The 22,562-nt window shown below is 46.8% G+C and overlaps 2 protein-coding genes across 4 annotated transcripts in view; both read right to left on the reverse strand.

The window, feature by feature from the left end:
- ASIC4 (acid sensing ion channel subunit family member 4) overlaps window positions 1-22,562 on the reverse strand; it is a 211,674-nt gene that overhangs the window by 13,755 nt on the left and 175,357 nt on the right. For all 3 annotated transcript variants that reach the window (XM_028740988.2, XM_028741004.2, XM_077933775.1), the window contains exons 2-8: window positions 7,903-8,047; window positions 6,521-6,648; window positions 3,913-4,072; window positions 2,127-2,183; window positions 1,308-1,461; window positions 1,063-1,154; window positions 148-227 (exon numbers count right to left, since the gene is read on the reverse strand). In XM_028740988.2, the coding sequence (XP_028596821.2) occupies window positions 148-227; window positions 1,063-1,154; window positions 1,308-1,461; window positions 2,127-2,183; window positions 3,913-4,072; window positions 6,521-6,648; window positions 7,903-8,047 (816 nt within the window). The remainder of the gene's footprint in view (window positions 1-147; window positions 228-1,062; window positions 1,155-1,307; window positions 1,462-2,126; window positions 2,184-3,912; window positions 4,073-6,520; window positions 6,649-7,902; window positions 8,048-22,562) is intronic.
- On the reverse strand, window positions 10,644-14,207 carry LOC144328844 (acid-sensing ion channel 2-like). Its single transcript, XM_077933810.1, has one exon. The coding sequence runs from the start codon at window positions 11,295-11,297 to the stop codon at window positions 10,662-10,664; it is 636 nt and encodes a 211-aa protein (XP_077789936.1). The 5' UTR covers window positions 11,298-14,207; the 3' UTR covers window positions 10,644-10,661.

Raw genomic sequence — 22,562 nt, forward strand, 5'->3', positions numbered from 1 at the left:
GTCAGCAGTTAACGGTACAGCACTATCTTAGTGGGGGGTGCCAGAGCTATAGGTCCCCCCTCGATGCAAGCTCTAAGCTCAGCCCAGTACAAAGTCACAACTAATGCAACACAAGACCCTTTCTTTCTCCCCTAGGTGGGCCCTCACCTCATAGATGTAGTCCAAGATTTCCAGGACAGTGAGGACGCTGGCCCCGATGAACAGGCCCATTTGGCCTCCAATGTCCCCTGGCAGAAAAGGAGGCAGTTAGGGCAAGGGAGACGATGGTGAAAAGCAAGTCATCTGCTGGACCCTGAGCACTGGGGAGGCCTCTGCAGGGAGGAGGGTGACAGGGCCTCAGGCAGGATCCCTGCCGCTTTTATTGAGTATCAGGGAATGGGAGAGGGAGAAATGGTGACTGAATGCGGTGGCCTGGGGAAAGGCAAGAGAGTGAGCAGCAGGAGCATTGATATGGCTTTCCTTTCCTTCAGGGTTAGCTTCCTGCTCCTTTTGAAAGCAATGGGCACCAGGGTCCTCCTAGCACCGGAGGAAGAGGTTGGAGGAAGACCTCATGGAGAGGATGAAGTAGGCGTGTGAGCACAGCTGCTATGGGGGCAGTACCTCCCTGCACACTGGTTGGGTGCCCAGCAGGGAGTAAGGCAGCTCAGGCCCTGAAGTGTGATGTGTCAGGGAGAAGGGGGGTGGGGCTCTATAAAGTCCAGGCCAGGCGCCTTCTTGCTGTGGCGGCTTGTCAAAAGAGGGAACTGCTGTTGGGCCTGCGTTGCTGGCACCACCAGTGATGGAGTCCAGAAGTCAGTACTGCAGCAAACAGCCAGAGATGCTGTCAGATGACAGGGAAAGGCCAATGAGGTGACACCTGTGTTGCCATAAAACCTTGGGATTTTGGTGAGCCCACGTCATGTCTCCATCCCAGCAACATAAGGTGTGAATCACAAACAGGTTCTTGCCCATTTGCCTGCCTGCCTGCCTGCCTGTGTAGCTTCCTTCTCGAAGCTTGCTTTGCCTCGAGAGCACTAGCCCTAACCAAAGGAAGGTGGCAGGTAGAGGAGCAGATTCACTCACCGAGAAGCCCTGCCAGGTTGTATGCCCTCTTCTGCTCAATCGCCTCATAGTTCAGTGCCTCAAAGAAGATGTCCAGCACCAAGAAGTTCTCCCTAAGGGGAGTTGGGGAGGGCGAGAAAGGATTCAGAGGCTGAGCCGGCTCATATAGTTCTCCAACCCAGTTCCCTCCTAGCCCATTTTTGTTTATAATGTTCTGGTGCTTCTCCCACAGCCTGTGGGCTGTGCATCAGCAACAGGGCACTCACCGGATGTAGGTCTCATTGCGGTTATACTTGCGAGCAAGGTACCGGGCCGAGCCCTTGTTGGGCATGCGCACCATGGAGATCTCCTTGCCGTAGCGGGTCAAGTTGCAGGGCGTGGGGCAGACACAGCGCTCCTGGGAATCCTCAACTGCTGTATCTGTGAGCAGAGAGCTGCACGTTAGGCAGGATAGGAACACTTTGGAACAACAATCAAAACAAGCCATTGCCTGCTCATCCCTGCCATGGCAAAAGACCTGCAGCCTATTGAGGCACTGTCTCATGGTCTAGAAATCCTCCTGGGACTCCTGTTGGGATACAAACACGTGTCTGAGAGGGTCAGTGGAGCCCTCGACACAGCCCAACAACATCATGCCTCTCCATCACACCCCAGGGTGACAGCTGCCCTCCTCTCCTCTGCACCAGCCCACTGGACCCCAGCTGAAGGATTGTGGTATTAGCCTCCCTGACTCTTCCTCAAAAACCACCATACTAAACTTGCTTGACTTATGATAGAACTGTTAATTTGTTTTTATTGGACCAGTCTTTGTAATGTTGTACATTGTTGTTTTCCCCCTCTGTTTATTACTTTCTTTCCTGCTCTGGGATTGAAAATATTCCACAAAGAGCACACTATAAATACTGTGAAACAAACAACAAAACAAACAAAAACTGTTCAGCCTTATCGCTTAATGGCTTAAGCCATCAAACACCCAGCTGTGTCTACAACAATTAATAGGGGTTCCCCTTCCTTTCTACTGGCTGACCAGATCCTCTCCCCCCAGGTCCCTTAATGGGCTGCTCAGTATCTGCTGAAGCACTTACCTAGTGTATGGTCAGCACATTCAATGTAAACGTTGGGCGAGCAGATGGTTTCGTTACCTGATGGAGAAGGACCTGGTTAGTGAGATACAGAGTTGAGTCCTCTCCTTACCCCAATTCAAGCTCATGCTGTTACTCGGTGGTGTTAAGAGACGGTTGGTCACTTCATTAGGCAATTATAGGCAATTGCCTAGGATTGCTGATGGAAGGGCTTCCCCCTTGCAGATTGCTATTTGCTCTGATTCAGCAGTAAAAACAAGGGTTTTCCCAGGGAAAGTGGAGAGACAAAAAACAAAACAAAACAAAACCACTCGGACACAGGGCTTTAAAGCCTAGAAATGCAGCACAAAAGGAAGTCTGGATGAGTCCTGAGCTGAGGATGGACTGAAACTTAACAGGGACAGTGTAGCAGTAAATTTCCTGTATTGATAAGACGTTCTAGAGTTGGATGGGACCTCAGTGGCCACCTAGTTCAACTCTTCATTGGATAGAGGAAATCCACTGCTACGACATCCCTGGTAGGTGACCTTCCAACCTCAGTTTAAAAGCCTCTAATGAAGGAAAGCCCTTCTCCTCACAGCTTCCAAGGCAGTCTGTTTCACTCTCAAACACTGCGTACAGCCAGGAAGTTTTCCCTAACATTTAGTTGAAATCCCCTTTCTTGTAATCTGATTGGGGTCCTGCCCTCTGGAGCAAGAGGGAACAAATTTGCTCCATCATCTATGTGACAGCCCTTCAAAGAACTGAAGATGGCTATTGTATCACCTCTTAATCATCTCTTCTCCACGTTAAACATACATACCCAAGTCCTCCCAGGACTTCATTGTCAGATTGATCGCTCTCTAGATGGGGGTTTGTGGAGGGTTTGTCCACTTCATGTGATGAGATGCCCTGGAAGGTGGCAGATGGCTGGGGGGGGGGGGTTGGAGACTGAAGGAGGCAGAACAGCTGCTGGTGTGGTAGGCAAGGAAGAGCTACAGCCAGCCCAACGCATCCCAGGGGCTGAGCCAGAGGAGACATAATTTGAATGATCTTTTCTTAAGGTGCTCACATGCCTGCATGGAGTCACTATGGAGGGTCACACTTCTGCTCCAATAGGGAGGTCTCAGGGCAAAGATCTGCGCTATAGGAAAGTTGAGTCAAAATTACAGTGGTACCTCGGGTTACGTACTTAATTCGTTCTGGAGGTCCGTTCTTAACCTGAAACTGTTCTTAACCTGAAGCACCATTTTAGCTAATGGGGCCTCCCGCTGCTGCCGTGCGATTTCTGTTCTCATCCTGAAGCAAAGTTCTTAACCCGAGGTATTATTTCTGGGTTAGCGGAGTCTGTAACCTGAAGCATATGTAACCCGAGGTACCACTGTACCAGGGGCTTATGCAAGACAGTCTCTTCTCCCACAAGTAACTTGAGTGTGTCAGGGATCCTAATACCCAAGAAGGCACAGAATATGGCAGTGCAAGGAGGCTGAGAGCAGGGTGGGCCCATAGAGGGTATGTGGGAGTGCTGCCTCTATGTCTCCCCCAGCTCCTGTCTCTTTAATAACTGTATGACACACACAAAATTTTTCCTGGCACACAGATGGATTATGGGGAAAGCTTCACTTGCTTGGCTGCCAAATGTCTGGCTGCTCCATTAAAGGAACAAGAGCAGTCCAGGAAAATGACAACAGTGTCAAAATAGCACATGGCAGAAATGAATTCATTTTCCAGCACATCAACGAGGCAGCAAAAGGAGAGAGTCCTGGAGTCCGTGGGACTTAAGGGGAGGGGTGGTGGTGGGTCACCTTACCTGGCATGTGCACCATGCGGCACTGGCAGTTCCGCACCACAGCCTCCTTCTCGCACTGCAGCCTGCAAGCAGCAATACTGTAGCTCTCGTAGCCGGGCAGAACCTGTTCCCCCTTCACGCTGGCCCGGCAGCTGCCCCAGGGCTGGGGCAGGTACGTCAGCTGCAGGAGAAGGCGGGCAGGCTAAGAGCCAAGAGAAAGTGGCGCCCTGGCCAGCTGGGGGACCAAGAATGCCTCTCTCAATGCAGCTCTGGGGCAGGGAGTTTTGCTCTCACTGAAGCCCATTTCCCAGCTCAGCTCTCCAGTCCCTATCCGCACCCAATGTCCCACAAGCTCTGCTGTAAATAACCCTAGTGGTGCTTGGTCCCCCCCCCCATCAGCATGGAAGTTCAAACCCATGCATGAGGCACCACCAGTGAGCTCTGTATTAATGGGAATACAGTTGCATCAGATTTTTCTTGACATTTCGGAGTGTGCACGCTTTGTACTCTCACTACAGATCTGCAGAATGAATCTAACAGTTTTCATTTGAGCCTTGGAAAAGGGCAGTTCTTCATACAGATCAAGTGCAGTGGCTAAGGAAGTTTGCAGTTCAAATCTCAAATCAAGAACAAGCTCCCATAAGGAAGTCATTGTCCTCACAGCCTCTGCACTCTTTCCCCTTCCAATGTGCTCTATTAAGACACCAGCCCAACTTACAGGAATGTTGTGTAAGGGCTAGAGAGATACAAGTACTCAGTACCTTGTACTACATTATCAATAACGTGTACCTTGAACACTTGAAATGTGCTATATAAATACTAAGCATAAGCCCTACAAAGGCAGGTGATTGGTGTGTGAGGGGGGTGGTATTTCAAGATCAATATCTAATGAGAAAGCCTACATGATGTGATGTGATCAACTTCTTTCTGGCAGATGCTGGCAGAATGCAAAGAAATGAGCCTTCAAATGACAAATGTTGATTTAACACTTTTTTACGGTGATTTTTTCTTTCATTCATTGTAATGCTGTGGAATTCTTTGATGAATAATCAGAGTTGCCACCCGGCTAGATGGAACGAGGATTGCTCATCTGCATATGCCAATTCATTGATATGTATGAAAAATTTTAAACTGCTCACTGCCTTGTGCTGAAGCTGAGCTAAAATTAAAACAAAGCTAGGTAGAGTTTAATTTGAACATGGTGGAGGAAGGAAATGAGGCACTAAATTGACACAGTTCAATGCAATTAATGTAACGTCTGATAAAGGAATGCTTCTAAAAGGACGGCAGCTGTCTTGCATTTTTTTGGGTCTGAAATAAGCTTCTGCAATTCATTCTGATTATGGGAACTGTGTTTTGCCATTTCAGATTTTCCCTCTGATTCCAATGCCTGTGAAGAAACAATCATTTAAGGTGGGAAACTCAATGGTGCACCCAAACCCTGCAGAAAGCAGGACTAAATTCATCACACATTGACTGAGGCACAGGGAGTTCAATCCTGCCTGGTCGCTATCTTCCCCCAACCCTGTGGGCCAACCTTGATAGGTGGGCAGGACAATCCGCACATCAATCATATGACATCATTATGACATCATATGATTGATGTGTGGGTGGTCCTGCCCACCTGACAAAGATTGCCGGTTGGGAAGGGGTAGATAAAGATCTGGCCTGATGAGCCAAAAAGGCTGCCCCCTCCTGATTTAGGCACTTCTTCCCGGAGCACTGAGAAAATCAGCACCTTGTATTTACACTACAGATTTATATTGCTTTTATGTCATATTAACTTTCATGGCTCCCCCAAAGAAACCTAGGAATTGTAGTTTGGTTAGGTGCTGAGATTTTTCTCTCCTAAGATCCTTATTATTCTATTGAATTACAAATGTCACGGTTCCCTGGAAAGATGGAATAACCATTAAACCAGTTTAAGTGTATAGATTTGCTTCTCCTCATTAGAAAGCACAAAACAATCCCTGCAAAAGATCTGTAAACACTCCAGTGTCTTCATTCAAACTGCATTAGAGTTAGCTGAGAAGTTGTGGAGTTTGCTGAATAGCATTAAGATGTGCTGTGCTGCTGGGTTTTCCCCCCCAGATGTCAGCAAGCAGACCTATCATTTATATTTAACTTCTCTGCAAGCAATGATCTGATTTTTAAAAAATCCTGGTTGACCCATGGTCCAGTCTGCTAAGTGGAGGTCACTGTAACAGCATCACATCTGGTTGCTATCTACAGGCTAGGGTCTGGTGGGAGAGATGTTGAGGTTGTCCAATTCTCATTCCAACTAGCCTGAATGAACCAGACCAGGTAAGAGTCCTGGATGCTAGGCTATCAAATGCCTGTTACAGTGACATTCAAGTCCAGATCCTTTTGGGATGTTTGCCTAGCATGTCATTAAAGCCACTGCTTAGTCCTCCTCTATAACAGCTCATAGGGAGGTTCTAGGGATAAACATTCACTGACTGGGAGCAATGCTTAATCCTTACCTCTTTACTCAGTGTGGCTATGACACTTTGCATCTACCTGTCCCTGACAGAGGCATATATCTCTATGCCCCCTTACTGTATGGAGCCCTTTTCTCCTCCCACCCCACCAGCCCTACACTCATCTTCCCTTGTCTCATGGTCTTTACCCTCTGCTCCTGGCAGGACACAAAGGTCTGGAAACCTGGAGAGACTCCAAACCCCAGTTGGTGGATGTAGGGTGGCTCATCTTGGCTGTGGATCTGTACTCGAATTCCGGCTTCAAATGATGTCTCATCTGCAAGGGGAAGGAATGAGGCCATAGTTAAGGAAGGTTTTGCTAGACCTTAGCTGAATAAATTTAGCCAAGTAATTTAATGAGATCTTCATGTCTATCCTTTGCATTCATACATCCCTGTCCTTTCCAACTGTTGTGAGCAGAGCAGCTGATTGACGCCTAATCAAGTGGGGACTCTTGATTTTATTAAAAGCATTAATAAAACAAACAGCTCTGGTTACTGTTATGTATTATAATTTTAAACAAATATCACAAATGTGCTGCCAGGAGCATCCATTTGAATATGCCAGCACATCAGTGTCTTAAATGATAGTATGTGCAAACTGGTAATCATGGTGCCTTTTTTAAAAAAATTGTAATATACAGTATAGCAATTAGGGCATCTGGTTGTTTGATGAATGCTTTTTATGTTTGTAATGAATAATTTTTTTATTGTGCTTCCTAACCCTTTGATTAGGAAGTAGAACTTGGTTGTTTTAGGTGCTCTTTCACTTGAAAAAATGTTGGTGAACCTCTAGTTACTTTCACGAAACTGCAGCTAATCCCTCCTGCTCACTCCCACTGGCTTCTGGGGGTAAATAGTGACATCAGTGAGCCATATAAGAGGGAATCTGTTATCAGGAGAGTGAGGACTGAGGTAGGCAGAGAGAAGGGGAGCTGGGGAGCAAGGAGATTAGAGCTGCTGGCACAGTGACTCCATCATCTTAAGCTCAGTAGCAGAACACATGTTCTGCATTCTGAAGGCACTAGGTTCAATCCCTGACATCTCCAGGCAAGGCTGGGAATACCCTTCCTCTGAAACCCTGGAGGGCTTCTGAAATTCAGAATGGGCAATAATAAACTGTATCAGGCATGGGAAGCCTTTTTCAGCCTGATGGTTGTTGCCTCGTGGGAAACCTTTTCCAGGTGTCGCAGGCCAGTGATGGGCAGGGTAACGGAAGTCCAGTCCCACACAAGTCAGAGGCTTCTACGCCTTCATTGCTCCATCCAGGCAAGCGAAAGGCATTATTGCAGTTCAAGGACACATTCCAGTCGGGCAAAAGAAATGAAGGGGGTTGTGGACCATGGCTGTGAGGGATGTGGCCTGGGAAGAATCCCTAGGGACAGTCAAAGGCCTGGAGGGCTGCACTTGGCCCCCAGGCCTGAGCACACATACCCCCTTGCACTAGAAGGCACAATCGTCTAATTTGTTGTAGGGCAGCGTCCTATGTTTCTACGTCCTTTCCTCTCTCCCAGCACCCTCCCAGCTCTTACTGGTCTCTCTCCAGATGGGCAGGTACTCCTCCTGCTGGATGTCCAACATAATCTCCAACCCGTTGCCCATCCCACTCTGGCGAGTCACTCGTGGTTTGTTCCGGTCGCCATTGAATGTGTAGCACTTCCCATAGCGTGTGTAGACCTGGGGAGAAAGGGGCAGAATAGAGAAAGGGCCCGTCATGCCTAGAAGCCCAACATATACTGTGCATGCCAACGTAGCCAGGAGGAGCAGGAAGCTTCCCCACTCAACTCTGCCAAGGCCTTTGACCCAGAATTGGAACAACCCCTCTGCTATTCCAGCATCTGGCTTATCCTTTACTCTACCTCCATTTTACCATGGCTTCTTCCCCTGACAAGATCTATGAGATCTGCCTGCCTAAGTTGTAAGCCCTACAAGGTACTGGGGGAGAAGTTTCTCTGGCATAGGAGAGAGGTGGGTATAAAAATCCTGCCTGAACCCAATACACCATATAGCTGGAAGGAGGGAGGCACACACAACTGAAAAAGAGGGTGTCAGATTCTTCAGAGAGAGGACATGTCCTGCTTGCAGTCTTCCCAAAGGCACCTGGCTGTCCACTGTGAGAAACAGCAGGATTGGAGAGAGGCATTTGATTTCATCCAGCAGAGCTCTTGTGAGTTCATGGCATACATTGTATTTCAGGAAATAAGTGGATAAATGGTACTTGACCCTTGGAGACTAAGCGGGGGCAGGAAAGTAGTGGGGAGATACAGCTACAGAGGCAAAGAATATACCAGCAGGGCCACTTCATCCCAGGACAAGGCTGGGACTGAAAATAACCAAGGGGAATAAACCTCAAAGTCAGCGTCTGATACGTCACCCATGTTGGTCCCAAGCTGTGATGGTGTCCCCTCCCACATCAAGGACCCTCAAAAAGCCCAGCTGCTCCCTCAAATCATTCTGAGACAAGCACTTCCCGCTTTGTGTTTACCAGGTTGGGTCAGGATACTGACCCCAATCACTCTACAGCAACTAACACTTTCTTTGGCCACCACTATTCTGGTGGTACTGAACCCTGTGGGATCCATCAGCAATATTTAGGATTGGTTTATTTCTACAGTGTCCAGATACACACAATAATTTGACCGTCTTAGGTCAACACCTTAAGCCACACAGAAATTAACAGTTTGTGCCAAAGCAAGCAAGTAGTTTTTTAAAGTGAGATGATAATAGGTACAAGAGGAATGCTGTTAAAAACACTAGGGAGAAGCAATATTGATCGGCAGGAAAACAAAACTAAAATAGCCGATATTTCTTTCTCAAACATCCCCCCCAAAAAGCCCCCAGTATACTTAGATCTAACTTTAGATTTCATAGTACCCCAGTCCACTGCAGTGGGATTCATCACTTGCAGCAGAAAAACAACCATCCATTGCCACCAAACATTTACCTTGTCTGCCTCAAGCCTTGTAATTCTCTTTTCCTCCTTCTGGGTTGCCCCATGAGGTCTCCCTGCCCTCTCTCTTATGAAATTCCATCAGCCTAAGCCACCTTAGGGCATCACACAATAACCAGGGAGCAGGGATGTGTTGCTGGCCCTTGCTTGGCATTGGGTACACTGCTGAGCTTGCCCCTGAAAGTCTTTCTGTTGGCATGGACATCTGTACTGAAGAAACCTCCACGTGACAGCTTGTCCTATTGATGCTGAAGGCCACCTTGGATGGGGTATAATCATCATCTTCTTCTTCATAATTGGGACACCTTTCTGGTTGGAAGTGCCAATCACCTGGAAGCCTCCACAACAGCAACTGCTCATGTGTAGGCTTCTTCAATGCTTATATCTATGAACAGCCATCCTGGAGCAGGACCAACAGAATGCCTGATGGAAGGCAGGACCAGCAACATTGTGCTGCTCTCCAATAACTGCACAATGTTCTATTCACACAATTGACACATGCAGGCGACTCTAGCTTATCCACTTTCCCTATCTGTGATTAGCACCCATTCACAAAGTATGGCTTCGATGAGTATTTTTCAGACTTCCACCCTGCAGGAGATATTTTCCAGAGTGATTCATCTCCCATGAAACCTCTCAGCAGCTGCCATGGAACTCCTACACATTGCAGAAGATGCTGGAGCATGTTCCAAGGTGCAGGCAATCCCAAAAGAAGCCTGTGTGTGTGCGCTCGCTCGCGCCCCTGACTGTCACAGTCACTTTGGACCAGCTGCCAAGTCAAATGGGACTAAGAGGATAAGGGGAGCAAATACCCTCATGGCAACAGTTCCTGGCTGTTGCAAGTGCCATGTTTGTTCTGCAGCTCAGCAACACAAATCTTGAAGCCAATTGCCTGATGATCAAAGAGAAGCAGCAACAGTCTAGATTGAGACAGTGTCTCTGGCAAGCGGATGAATGTTGCCTCCCCACAACATAGGAAGGAACTGAACCCAGGGACTTTTGCAGAGTCAAAGTGAATGGACCACGAGTTTCCCTGATGGAGGCTCTGCTATATCTTCATCTAAGGTGCAGCTTGCTCCCTTGCATCTGCACCCTTAGGGCACACAAGTTGAAACCTATTAATTCTGGATTGATTTGTTAAAATCAAATGACTACCACCAACCAATTCAAGCTGCTAATGCAGATGAGAGCTGCTGCACTGCTATTCAAACATGCATTGAAAAAGCAAATATATCCTCCAACTCTTCCCTGTTCCCTATTGCATATACACACAAAAATTGATTCCAAGTGTTTTAAGAAGGCTGTAATCTGTTTTCCTGACTATTCATCCTTGCAGCCTCTTTACCCCTCCTCCCCAGGTCCTGGTGCAGAACGGAAGCCACTCACAGGGGTGAAGTCTTGGGCTCCGCAAGGTTTGCCCTGGAAGTGGCAATCCAGCAGCATGTCCTCAATCTGATGTCCCATGCGATGGAAGAAACTCTCCATTGTATGTGGAGAGAGGCGTGATGGCAGGAAGCGGGTGTAGTTGGCCAGGCGGCTAAGCCAGGGGCGCTGCTCTTCTGGCAACTCCTCCAAGACGCTGGGAAGCAGGGAGTGGTTCTTGTAGGTCAGCCCCAGCCAGTGTCCTACTGAGTACAAATCCGGCCTGGTGAGCTGGAGGAAGCGTGCTGGGTTATGGTTGCAGAAGGTGACCGCTGGGAACTGCATCCAGGGGGACCAGCTCATGCGGGCTCTGGTGTGCACCGGTTTAGCATGCAGGTACTGTATCCGGTTGGCTGACCATGTGCACAGCAACCCCAGCGATGTCAAGAAAGCCCCGCTCCAGAACAGACGCTGTGCCCAGGACTGCTGGCGTGAGCCCATGTAGTGCAGCCCGTGCAGCTTGGTCGCACGCAGGAAGCGGGAGGTGAGCTGAGCCAGGGAGCCGTCCAAGTTGGGCACAGGAGGGGACCCATCTGGGCAGCAGGACAAGGGCATCTTCACCACAGCTGAGAAACCCCCGGCTCAACGGATGACGTTGGGCAGAGTGGAGCCCTGAGGCTGAGTGTCCTAGATCTTCCCAGGGGCTCCACCCGAGGGAAGTCAATATTCTCATCTGCAATGTTTTGCTTTCTGCAGGGAGCCCCCCGTCCCCTCCACCACAGTGAGCCAATTGTGTCAGATGCCACTGGCTGCTCTGTGATGAGCGAAGGAAGGGGTGGATCCCAGCATCAACACCCCTCCCTTTGCCCTTAATACTTCAAACACCCGTTTCTATCTCAGGTAAGAGAGGGCTGAAGGTGCTGTCGCATCTCCTGGGGACGGGGTGTGTGTGTGTGTGTGCATGCATCACCCCACATTATTTGCTTTTTTAATTGCCTACAGTAACCTTGTGTTCGGCCAGCGCACTCAGCAATTACCTGCTAGTCAGGACCCCTCCTCAAGACAGAGCACTTTTGCCCCTAGGCATTGTTAGCCTGAGCTACCCTCTGGGTTGTGTCTAAATTGCTAGGTTTGTGTGCCAGATTCCCTGCTTGCCGGTTCCAAAGGATTCTGTGTCGGCCTCTCAAAATCAAATCCCTTGGGCCTATGTCCAGTGTGATCGACCCCTTAGCCAACCCCAATACATCTGTAGAGACAGGGTTAGGGGACTGCAACCAGTTCGGTCACACTGAGTGCAAACCCTTGGGAGGCGCCGCAACTATGATACAGTGGTACCTCGGGTTACATACGCTTCAGGTTACAGACTCCGCTAACCCAGAAATAGTACCTCGGGTTAAGAACTTTGCTTCAGGATGAGAACAGAAATCGTACTCTGGCAGCGCGGCAGCAGCAGGAGGCCCCATTAGCTAAAGTGGTACCTCAGGTTAAGAACAGTTTCAGGTTAAGAACGGACCTCTGGAACAAATTAAGTACTTAACCCAAGGTCTGCCACTGACATCTTCCCCTCCCTGCGATTTGATTTAGAACCCACAACATTCCGGATTCTATGCTTCCTCCACCTCAATCTTATGCACCTGCACCACTTGCCAACAGGACCATTTAATCAATACGGCCTCCACTATGTGGGAGGGGGAGCTTGTCTACAGCGTTCAAAGGGAACCACTGTCATTTCACTGCAGATACTCTGGCAGCACAGAAGCCCCGTTTGCTAGTGTGATGCAGTGACAAGAGTTTTACAGGGTGTCCTTCCCAGCATCAAGCACAGCCGAGTATTGAGTTTTCAGAGGCCCCTTATGAATGTCAAGAGCCTGAAACCACTACTGTCCATTCAGCTGAGTAGCCCAGGAGTGTGTGGTGTGGCTTGTACCACCCCCACTCTTAAAGTGATTGGTAGCCAAGGTGGTGCCTTCCAGATATTATTGGACTCCCACTCCCATTTGTTGTTGTTGTTTAGTCGTTTAGTCGTGTCCGACTCTTCGTGACCCCATGGACCAGAGCACACCAGGCACTCCTATCTTCCACTGCCTCCTGCAGTTTGGTCGAACTCATGCTGGTAGCTTCGAGAACACTGTCCAACCATCTCGTCCTCTGTCGTTCCCTTCTCCTTGTGCCCTCCATCTTTCCCAACACCAGGGTCTTTTCAAGGGAGTCTTCTCTTCTCATGAGGTGGCCAAAGTATTGGAGCCTCAGCTTCATGATCTGTCCTTCCAGTGAGCACTCAGGGCTGATTTCCTTAAGAATGGATAGGCTTGATCTTCTTGCAGTCCATGGAACTCTCAAGAGTCTCCTCCAGCACCATAATTCAAAAGCATCAATACTTTGGCGATGAGCCTTCTTTATGGTCCAGCTCTCACTTCCATACATCACTACTGGGAAAACCATAGCTTTAACTATACGGACCTTTGTTGGCAAGGTGATGGCTCTGCTCTTTAAGATGCTGTCTAGTCCCAACCAGCATAGCCATTGGTCAGGAATAAGGGAGCTGTAGTCCAACAACATCTGGAGGTCCACAGGTTGTCCCCCCCCCGCGCTACGTTTCGTTAACTGTGTCTGTGTTCTGATCTATGTATATGATGCACTTTTTTATGCCAATAAAGGAGATTGATTGATTGATTGCTGGAGAATACTCCCCCCTAGGGAATATTCAGTGAAATGTTCCTCATCCCTACCTTAATTCGCCCATGAATAGGTGGAGAATTGAAGGTGATGGCACCATGTTTTCATATGAATGTAAGCAGCTGTGGGCTTGGCTCTTGCTTTTTCCAGTCCTTCTCTCCATTATTTCACCCAAGGAGTTCAAAATGGCACACAGAAGTTCCCCCCCTCCCCACTTTATCCTCAGAACAACCCTGTGAGGTAAGTTAGGCTGAGAGACTATGGCTGGCTCAAGGTCACTCAGTGAGTTTTCTGGCTAAGAGAGGACTTGAATACTGGCTTCCCAGGTTTACCCACTGCTTTTTTTGGGGGGGGGGGAGAGTGCTTCCTCAGCTGCTGGGGAATTCTGCCTTCCCAATCTGCTCTGCTCTGGGAGAATATTCAGCAAAATGCCTTCCCTCCAACTTTGCTACCAGCAAATAGAGAATTTTGGGAGGCCATTTTTGCTCAGACTTAGAACATTTCACTTGGCTTCACAGAACAGGCAGTAAGGGTATCATGAACAGAATAATTCAGACGACAAGCCCCCAACCCCTCTTTTCAAATCCAGCTGAGAAAAACAGGAATCAAACTTTATGCTGTATCAAAGTTCTCTATGGCCACGCCTGACAGGCAATGGCAACATACAGGCCTGAGGCTGTCTTGTCATGGCTCCGTGCCTCTTTCCTTCTCTGCCGCCCTACCACATTAACCCAGCACAGTTTGAACCCATTCTGATGCCATTCTGTGAAGTTGTCCCATCCTCCCTTTCCTTCTCTTCCTCTCCTCCCACCCCAGCCCCTTGCCTCTGTGGGCTAAGCTTTACTTCTACAAAGCTGTACTGCTCCCAAGAAGATACATATCCTTTTCCTTTTCAGGCATCTATGCTGAGTCCTTAGGCGTCAAGGGTGGGGCCAGCGTGGGGGGGGGGGCAGAGTGCATCACCTTCTCATGATGAATTGTGAAGAGGGTTCACATCAGCTCAGTTCACTGCCAGATTCTGGTGTGGGGTAAAATACACTGCCAGTTTCTCTCAAACTTGGCCATACTGACTCCATCCACAAATATAGCATCCCTTCCTCCACCACTGCGACAATTCCTACTCCACTGGGTAAGGAAGGGCCTGTGGCTCAGAAGACCCACTTGCCACACAAATGAGGAGGGAGACAATGTCTCCCAGCAATCTGACAATGGCAAAGACTTTCCTAGGGCTTATTAAACGCTTCCCACATGAATATTAATCTGTTCCAGTGGAATGTCAATGGCTCGCCTTGCAAGGTCATCTCCAAGAACTTGAGGCCCTCAGATGAAGCTAAATGATGGAAGATTCAGGACAAACATTAAAAAAATAAATAAATACTTATTCACACAGCACTTACAGTTACATTTAGGAATACATTCACACAAGAAATGGTATTGGTTACCCATTTTAAGAGGATAAAGCTACTAGCCACAATGGTTATGTTCTATCTCCGCTGTTGGAAACAGCAGGAGGAATTCAGCATAGCACTATGGCAATTGTTCTTTCAATGTAAGCTTTTCAGCTTGTCAGATGGAACACCACCACCCCACCCCCGATGTGCAGTTTTGGGGGTTTTCCTGACCACCCCCCGGACAAATTGTGTGTGTGTGTTTGTATGTGCAGGGGGAGGGGAAGCCCCACTATGCTAATAGAAGTCCTTGCCCTGGCTTCCTCTAGTGCAGGGGTAGGCAACCTAAGGCCCGGGGACCAGATGCGGCCCAATCGCCTTCTCAATCCAGCCCGCAGACGGTCCTGGAATCAGCGTGTTTTTACATAAGTAGAATGTGTCCCTTTAGTTAAAATGCATCTCCGGGTTATTTGTGGGGCATAGGAATTCGTTCATCCCCCCCCCCCCCCAAAAAAAAAAGTCCAGCCCTCCACAAGGTCTGAGGGATGGTGGACCGGCCCACGGCTGGAAAAGGTTGCTGACCCCTGCTCTAGTGGGACTAGTTAGTTGAATTCCACTCAGTATGCCTCTGGGTACCAGTTGCGGGTGAGCACAAGTGGAGAGCGAGTGCCATTGCCCTCAAGTCCTGCTCATATTCTCTCCATAGAGATCTGGTTGGCCTCTGTGAGAAGAGAATACTGGGCTAGATGGGACACTGGCCTGATCCACATTTGCTAAGGAGGTGACAAAACTAATGAAGAAGGCATGTTGGGCCTGCCACAGGGCACAGAACACCGGCACCCACAACACCACTTGTCACAGTCTCTTTATGCACCTGCCTGCTGGTGCTGCCCTATTCCTCCCCCTCAAAGCCCTTCCTATCTGTTTCAGTTGTTCCTGTCACTCCCAGAGGCTCTCGAGTGGCTGCCTGCCAGCTTGCCCCCTGTCTAGCTTGCAGGTTGCCTAACGAGCCCTTCCTGATTACACACTCCACTCATTACCGCCCTAATTCTGCATCACAATTAATTGTGGTAATTAATAAATATTGATTACAGCCAACAATTGGAGCTGATCTCCCTCAGTAATTAAGCATTGCGGAGGTACAAGCCTTTTTCTGTTTCTGACCTTCCTTTCCCCTTCAAGGCTGTGGGAGGCAGCATTTAAAAACCCCACATCCTGAAGGCTGGAGGGTGCCAACTAAGCTTTGGGATTTGTTCATCCCCTAACAAGGAGTGTATGGTGTTTGCAGTCAAACAGGCCCAGGGCTGCTTTGGAAAACTGCTCTATGCTTAATAGGCTGCCAACTATTCAGGCCCTTCAGCTAGGGTTGCCAACTTTTATTTCGGGAAGAGCTCTTGTGCCTTTAACAGTTTTATCTGTTGAGCTTGTCATGTAACTGCAAAGCCATGTAGTTATATCAGGAGCAATAGGTCACAATCCCATCTTCGGTTCACAGAACCCTAAATAGGGAATAGAAACCTTATCAAATGGGGAGCACAGGTGTATTCCGAGCACCTTTAAAAGAAGGAGACCCATTCACACACTACATTCTTAGAGGCACACCTGTTCTTAGTGTGCACAAAATAATGTACAGCATGAAGGTTACATGTAGCATGCAAGGATACTTGCCAAGGGTCCACAATTGGATACAGCTTACTGTTGAGCATGCACTTGGGCTTGCCTCTCCATAATGTGTGAACTGGACCCAAGATTTGGGCCACCTAATTAATATTTTCCTTGAGTCAGACCCTACCAAGGGTCAGCAGTGGTCTCCCTCCCTCCCATCCTTCTATATCTATCTATCTATCATCTATCTATCTATCTATCTATCTATCTATCTATCTATCTATCTATATCTATCTGTCTATCTATCTCTGTGAGCTTATGCTAATGTTAGTCAATTCATGATTATTGCCCATTCTGCCAACTGGCACAATTGTCATGGTGCATCCTGCCTCATTTAGTTCCATTTTCATTTTATTACCCTTAGCTTTCCAAGTACTAATCTTTATGTGTTTACAATTTTTACTTACTTTCTTGTCCTGGAACTGCAAGCTTGGTCTTTTCATTTTTTCTTTATAAATCATGGAGTTTGTGCATTTGTAGCAGAACATTCACAACCACACCTATAAATCTGATGTGGTTGTGCAGGAAAGGGGTGGAGGCCTTGAGACAACAATGCGACACTAGCTGGGCTCCAGAATCAGGAAGTAGCTAGGCTTACCTTTTGTTAAATAATATTTTTTTAAATTATCAAGTCATATCTAGGTTATTGAATGTAAACAGGTACAATGACAGAAATCCACTGTAAAAAAATAACAAGGACAGAGGAGGGATGGGAAAGTGATGAGGAAGTAGGGCAGTACAAGATGTCTAGCCAAACCAATCTTAAGGAGGTTTGTACCTCTTTAATGATGCTTCAACTTTATGTCTTTATGCGAAGCACAACAGAACAGACGAGTTTAAGAAACCCAGTTCAATAGCTGAGAAAAGAAAGCTCATCAACACTCAATGTGGCTTTAAATTTAATTAATATGGATATAGCCCTTTTTTGTGTGGAATTTCCTTTTTCTTGTGCCATATGTGAATGACTACAGACTGGCTATATACAAGATCTGCTCATTTACCTTAATGGCAAAACTATAAACTTTATCCCAACATTATCCCAGCTACAGGATATAGGGAACTCTTTCTGATGTGGTAGTGCAAGATTTCTTACTTGGATTCTAACATTGTTGAATGTGATATTTCAGAAACAGGCTTTTGTTTTACATCCTGGTAATCTGAATAGCTGATTTACAGTGAATGAAGGCTGTGATTGGTTATGACTTTTTAATGCAATCCCTCATACTAGATTTTGAGATCTTTAGAAAAAAAACATAGGAGGTTCTTGTATTAAAGAAAGTTAAAAAGATGGATCTTGGCTGTGTCTATGATGGATCTTTGCTGGAAGAGCCTCTTGTCAATTTGCATCCATGATGTGACTTGGAACTACAAGTGGGAAGCAGCTGCTTTGGACTTGGATTTCTGGCCTTTGAAAATGTAACCTCTTGTACCAATGCAATGGAAGCTTACTGCCTTGTCAAGCCTTGTCACCGCTTGCCAATGTTCATTAGGATCTTGCTTCTCATTCTGGCTTATTTCCATCTGGCCTGGGAGAGCCGGGCCTGCATTGACTGACGTAGGTTGCAACCCGATGCACATTTATTTGGTTTAGGAAAGTACTATATAACACAATGGAATATATTTCTAAGCAAACATCCACCGGAATGTATTGTTAGGGGGCTGTTGCTGGGGGCAACATTTAGTTTAGGATTAAATGTACTCTTTTTGCTGTTTGGATTGTATTTTTGTCTTTCTATTGTTAGGCCACAGTATGAATTATTAGTGGGTTGTTTAATCTTAGTGCATATTAATGGGAGATGTTTGGCCTTTTAATATTTACATGACTATTAACTATAATGCTTTGAGGTTAGTGAATGATCCTGAAATGTTGGCTGTATTTTATTATGCAAACTTTTCTGATGCTACTGCAAGCTGCTTTGAACATGGTTCACCATGGAAAAGTGGCACATGAGTAAACTACTAAACGGAGGAGGAGGCGGCAGCCAGCTTGCATGTAGTTATTTTTAATTTTCACACTTCTTTAATCCTATGACTTTTTATTTCTGCTTTCTATATTAAACTAGAAAGTTTACTTAAACATACATTTGCTCATTTCTTTTGATATACCATACATCTCCCAGGTCTTAAAATACAGCTGATAAATCATACTCTGATATAGCAAGATGTTCTATGCTACCAAGAACAGTTTGAAGAGATAAGATTATCTCAGGGTCAAATACCAGATTCTGACCTCAATCCAGAGTAATTACTGCACTCTGGCTCTGGTTGGGCCTGCTCTCTGTTCCAATCTGAAGTTGACAGTAACTCTGCTGAAGCCCAAATGGGCAGAATAACATCTATTCACTGAGTCCAGCGTTCTTTAAAACAATCTATCTCATGTAGGAATAGATTAAGCACACATAAGGCATTTACTTGGGTAGGGTCCCATGAGTTCCCAGGTCATCTTTTTTGGTGGTGGTGGGGAGTTGTTAACCTTGAATATTGGTTCCTACACATGCATTTGTACACCAGTGTGGTTAGGCCATGGATTGTTAGCAGAGAAGTACCACATGAGAAAGATGCAGTGACTTCAGGTTGTTGGGATTCCTGTATGAATCATGAGGGTGGCCATGTGTCCTCCTTTAAAGTCTTCTCTCTGAAGGCACTCTCTGTTTGAAGGATTGTCCACTCCGTCCCCAGTTTAAAGCTGAATAACCCTAGGAAGCGAGCAGGGGCGCTGAAATTGTCCGTCAACACTGAGCATGTGAGTGGCAGACTGAGCAGACACACATGGCCTTCCCCACCATGGCAAGATGCATCGTATTTCTTTAAATTCCAGTAATGATTTCTAAATCTGCATCTATGCTTAAAGCTGTTACCCTAGCATAGATAAGTACTTTAAATGTGCCATGAATCTCTTAAACGTTTGAGCCTGTCTGTTTCCCTTTCCACAGCTATTACAAACTCCAGCTGTGTTGGTGTTGGACCGTGGCTGCAAGCACAGGAAAAATAGTTGGACTTCTTTCCTCTCATGCCCATGGCAATGTTCCAAAATCTCTCACCAATAGCTGCCTTCTGAAGAATATATACATATAAATATTGAAGGTGGCAATCACCCTTAGTTTGGCCAAGTGAGGAGAGAGCTGATGCCCCCAAAACAACAAAAGGATTTCTGACATAAAAGCACAAATGTTCATGTGGAAAAAAGAGGGAGTGGGGTGCAAATAATGGTGGAAGAGAGAATGCAGAGTAGGCTGTGGCACTTCCTTGCATGATCATGAAAAACAAAGAAGCCTTAAACTGCTGGTCTGAATACCCTTATTAGCAAAATTTTCAGCCAAGGCTGGACTTATTTCAAAGTTCAACAAAACCAGCCTGTGCTCATAGCACCAAGTTTCCAGTTAGTCAGCAGGTGGCAGCACTTGCAAGGAGATGGCAACTGTCTATTTACATATTATAGAGTGACTAAGATTTGGACAGATTCCCTCCAACCCCCCCCCCCCAACTTCCAAACCCTCATGGATTATGATTGTACATTGTGTGTATAAGGAATGTCATGTTTAAAATTGCTGGTTTTAAAATGGCTGCACACACTTATTTCACTTGCGTGGAGCTGCATTCATGTGGCTCCCTGTCAAGAATGGTCACTTAAAACATGATTGTGTCCACCACATGTATCCACCTTGCATATTCTTAAATTATAACAAATGGCCCTCAGCCGCAGTCACTGGCCCAATGGGTAGCCCCTATCTGGAGTGTGTCTACCAATCACTGAGCCGTTGCCACTGCACACCTGGTTGTTCAGCAAGGGCTGGACGTTACGACTGAAGTCCAGAGCCACACAACACAACCACCCGAAGAGCAGCTGATGGAGGCAGAAGTAAACAAGCCCAGCATCAGCACCTAGGCTGAGATAGACATACAGGGGCCCACCGGGCTGACACTGGTCACAACATTCTCTTTTTGTTTTTAAAAACATTGTATTGTCAGGGGGCAGTCATGATTACAGATGATCATCTAATTATTTATTTACTTAAAATTTATGTTACCCCTTTTTGCAATGAAATGGTGCACTTATTCCCAAGCAAATGTGTTTAGTATCAAGGCAGCAGAAGAAAAGCACCATGTTATTCTGTAGTGCTATGATTTTAGTGTTGTTGTTTTTAAAAATGTGCAACTGCACATGCTCTAAGAATTCCTTCTTATAATAGGGTTGGCAAACTGGTCTTTTCATTTGGCTTTTCTTCTTCTTCTTCTTTTTTTTGCTCTAACGTATCAGAAATGTAGAAGCTGTTTCAAAGCACAGAATGGTGCCAAGGAGGAAAAATATTGTGTGCTTCACAACTGAAGTAAAGCATGGCCTTCTAAAGAGGAGGGGGCGCTAAGAGGACTAAGTCCAGGATCTTGAGTCAGACAGGGCCACTGTACACACTACCGCTGCAGCCAAATCCCTGGGAGCCCAAGGAGGGGGAAATGTCATTTCGCCAATAACCTAAGTGTTTGCAACAGTCTCAACTTCTTTGGAGTAAGTGGGTGCACTGACAAAATATGAGGTCTTTTAGGGTCTGCTTCCTATTTCAGTACTCTTTGGTTCTAGGGTTCACTTCTCCTTACTGAGGAATTTTTCTGCATTCATGTGCACTTTAAATTATGTATATAACCTTACACAGGGGGAAGTGTCTGAGATGGGACAAAAGCAGTATGCAAGAAGAGGTCAGTCTGCAAGGGATATGTAAGAGGGAGCACTGATATGTTTATATCTATAGGGTACTGCTTCTTATTGTCTGTGGTAGTGATGCCCAAGTGCATGTACATATGTGTTGAGAGAAATAGCTCTGTTTCTGTATATATGTGTCTTGTGGGAGGGGTAATAGCCAGTGTTGTATTGCGCCCATGCTGGTGAGACCCCGGTATATGAATGCATTTTGTTTCTGGATTGCAATATGAGACTAAAATTGTGTCCTTCTCTGATAAATACTTGGGGCCTGTCCGCTCTAAGGGGCAGCCATATGCTTCAGGCATGAGGGTTAAGTGAGGGTTGCCATCTTTTGTGTCGACAAGTTGCACGTCACAAGCACCTGCATGGCTTTCAAGAAATCAACAGGTGAGCCTTTCCTTATCACTGCATGTTTGTGCTGTACTTGTTGAATTGTGACTGTCATAGACGCAGGGATTCTGTCCACAAAAAAGGCTGGCAAACACATGGTGAAGGATATATTAGTTTTGTAGGTGAGGGTTATCAGTACGGCAGGCAGCAGGGTAGCAGTGTGTGTGAGGAACAGCTACATGCACCTGTTTTGGGGCCAACAACGCTCCTGCCCATGGCAGCTGGATGTGCTTGTTGTGTAGGGTGATGTGTCGTGTGCGACAGAGAAAGACCCAGGGGTCTCCTAAGGAGATATCTGTGTATGAGTCTCTGAGAGTGTGGAGTAGCCGTATGTGTGTGGCTGTGCCCGTCTCAGTGAATGTGTTCCTTGCTGAGATTTATTGCGCCTTCCCTGATACCATCGGGCCCTTCACACAAGGGCAGCTTTATATTAGTTTTTCTCACAGCTGAGGACGGTAGTTCCTGGCTCTGCCGGGCGAGAGGAAATGTCATTTTGCTGGGAGCTTCTGCCTAATAGGTTGATTTAACCCTGCCAATGTGCAATGTCTGTGGCAGCCGTGCCTACCCAAACATGGCCTCATGGCTGGGTGGAAAGTGGGCCAGTTATAATGGGGGCAAGTGGGGAGGGGTCAGCTGCACTGTGTGTGAGATGGGACAGTTGACATAGCTTGTGACTAACCTCGAAATTAATTTCCCCCCTTTCAGCTCTATGCCTGTACAGTGCTTAGATAAGCCTTGAAAGCTCTAAGAATCCTTGATTCCTCCCCCTGAAAACCCCCCATTACCCCTCCCCTCAGCTATATAGCTGTTGTCTTGATGTTGATATCCTTTCTGTGATGTTCAAATACTAGGCGATTTTCTTTCTCCGTATCCATCCTTGCTCTCTCGTGCTGGTGTTGAAAGTCCCTGTGATTATGAAAATATTGAGAAAGAGGCATATTTTCTTCCCCAAGATGGTGGGGAGGCCCTTCCTTAATTACCCAGGAATTGTGCAAAGTGTCTATATTAAAGGGGGGGTGTGTGTGACTGCATCAATAGGTGTTGGGATGGAAACAAACTGAGCTC

Source organism: Podarcis muralis, chromosome 1 (assembly GCF_964188315.1).
Source record: "Podarcis muralis chromosome 1, rPodMur119.hap1.1, whole genome shotgun sequence".
NCBI classification, from domain to species: domain Eukaryota; kingdom Metazoa; phylum Chordata; class Lepidosauria; order Squamata; family Lacertidae; genus Podarcis; species Podarcis muralis.

What these genes read in the sequence shown, in the direction of transcription:
- LOC144328844 (XM_077933810.1), bottom strand. Translation starts at nt 11,297, where the DNA reads ATGCCCTTGTCCTGCTGCCCAGATGGGTCCCCTCCTGTGCCCAACTTG.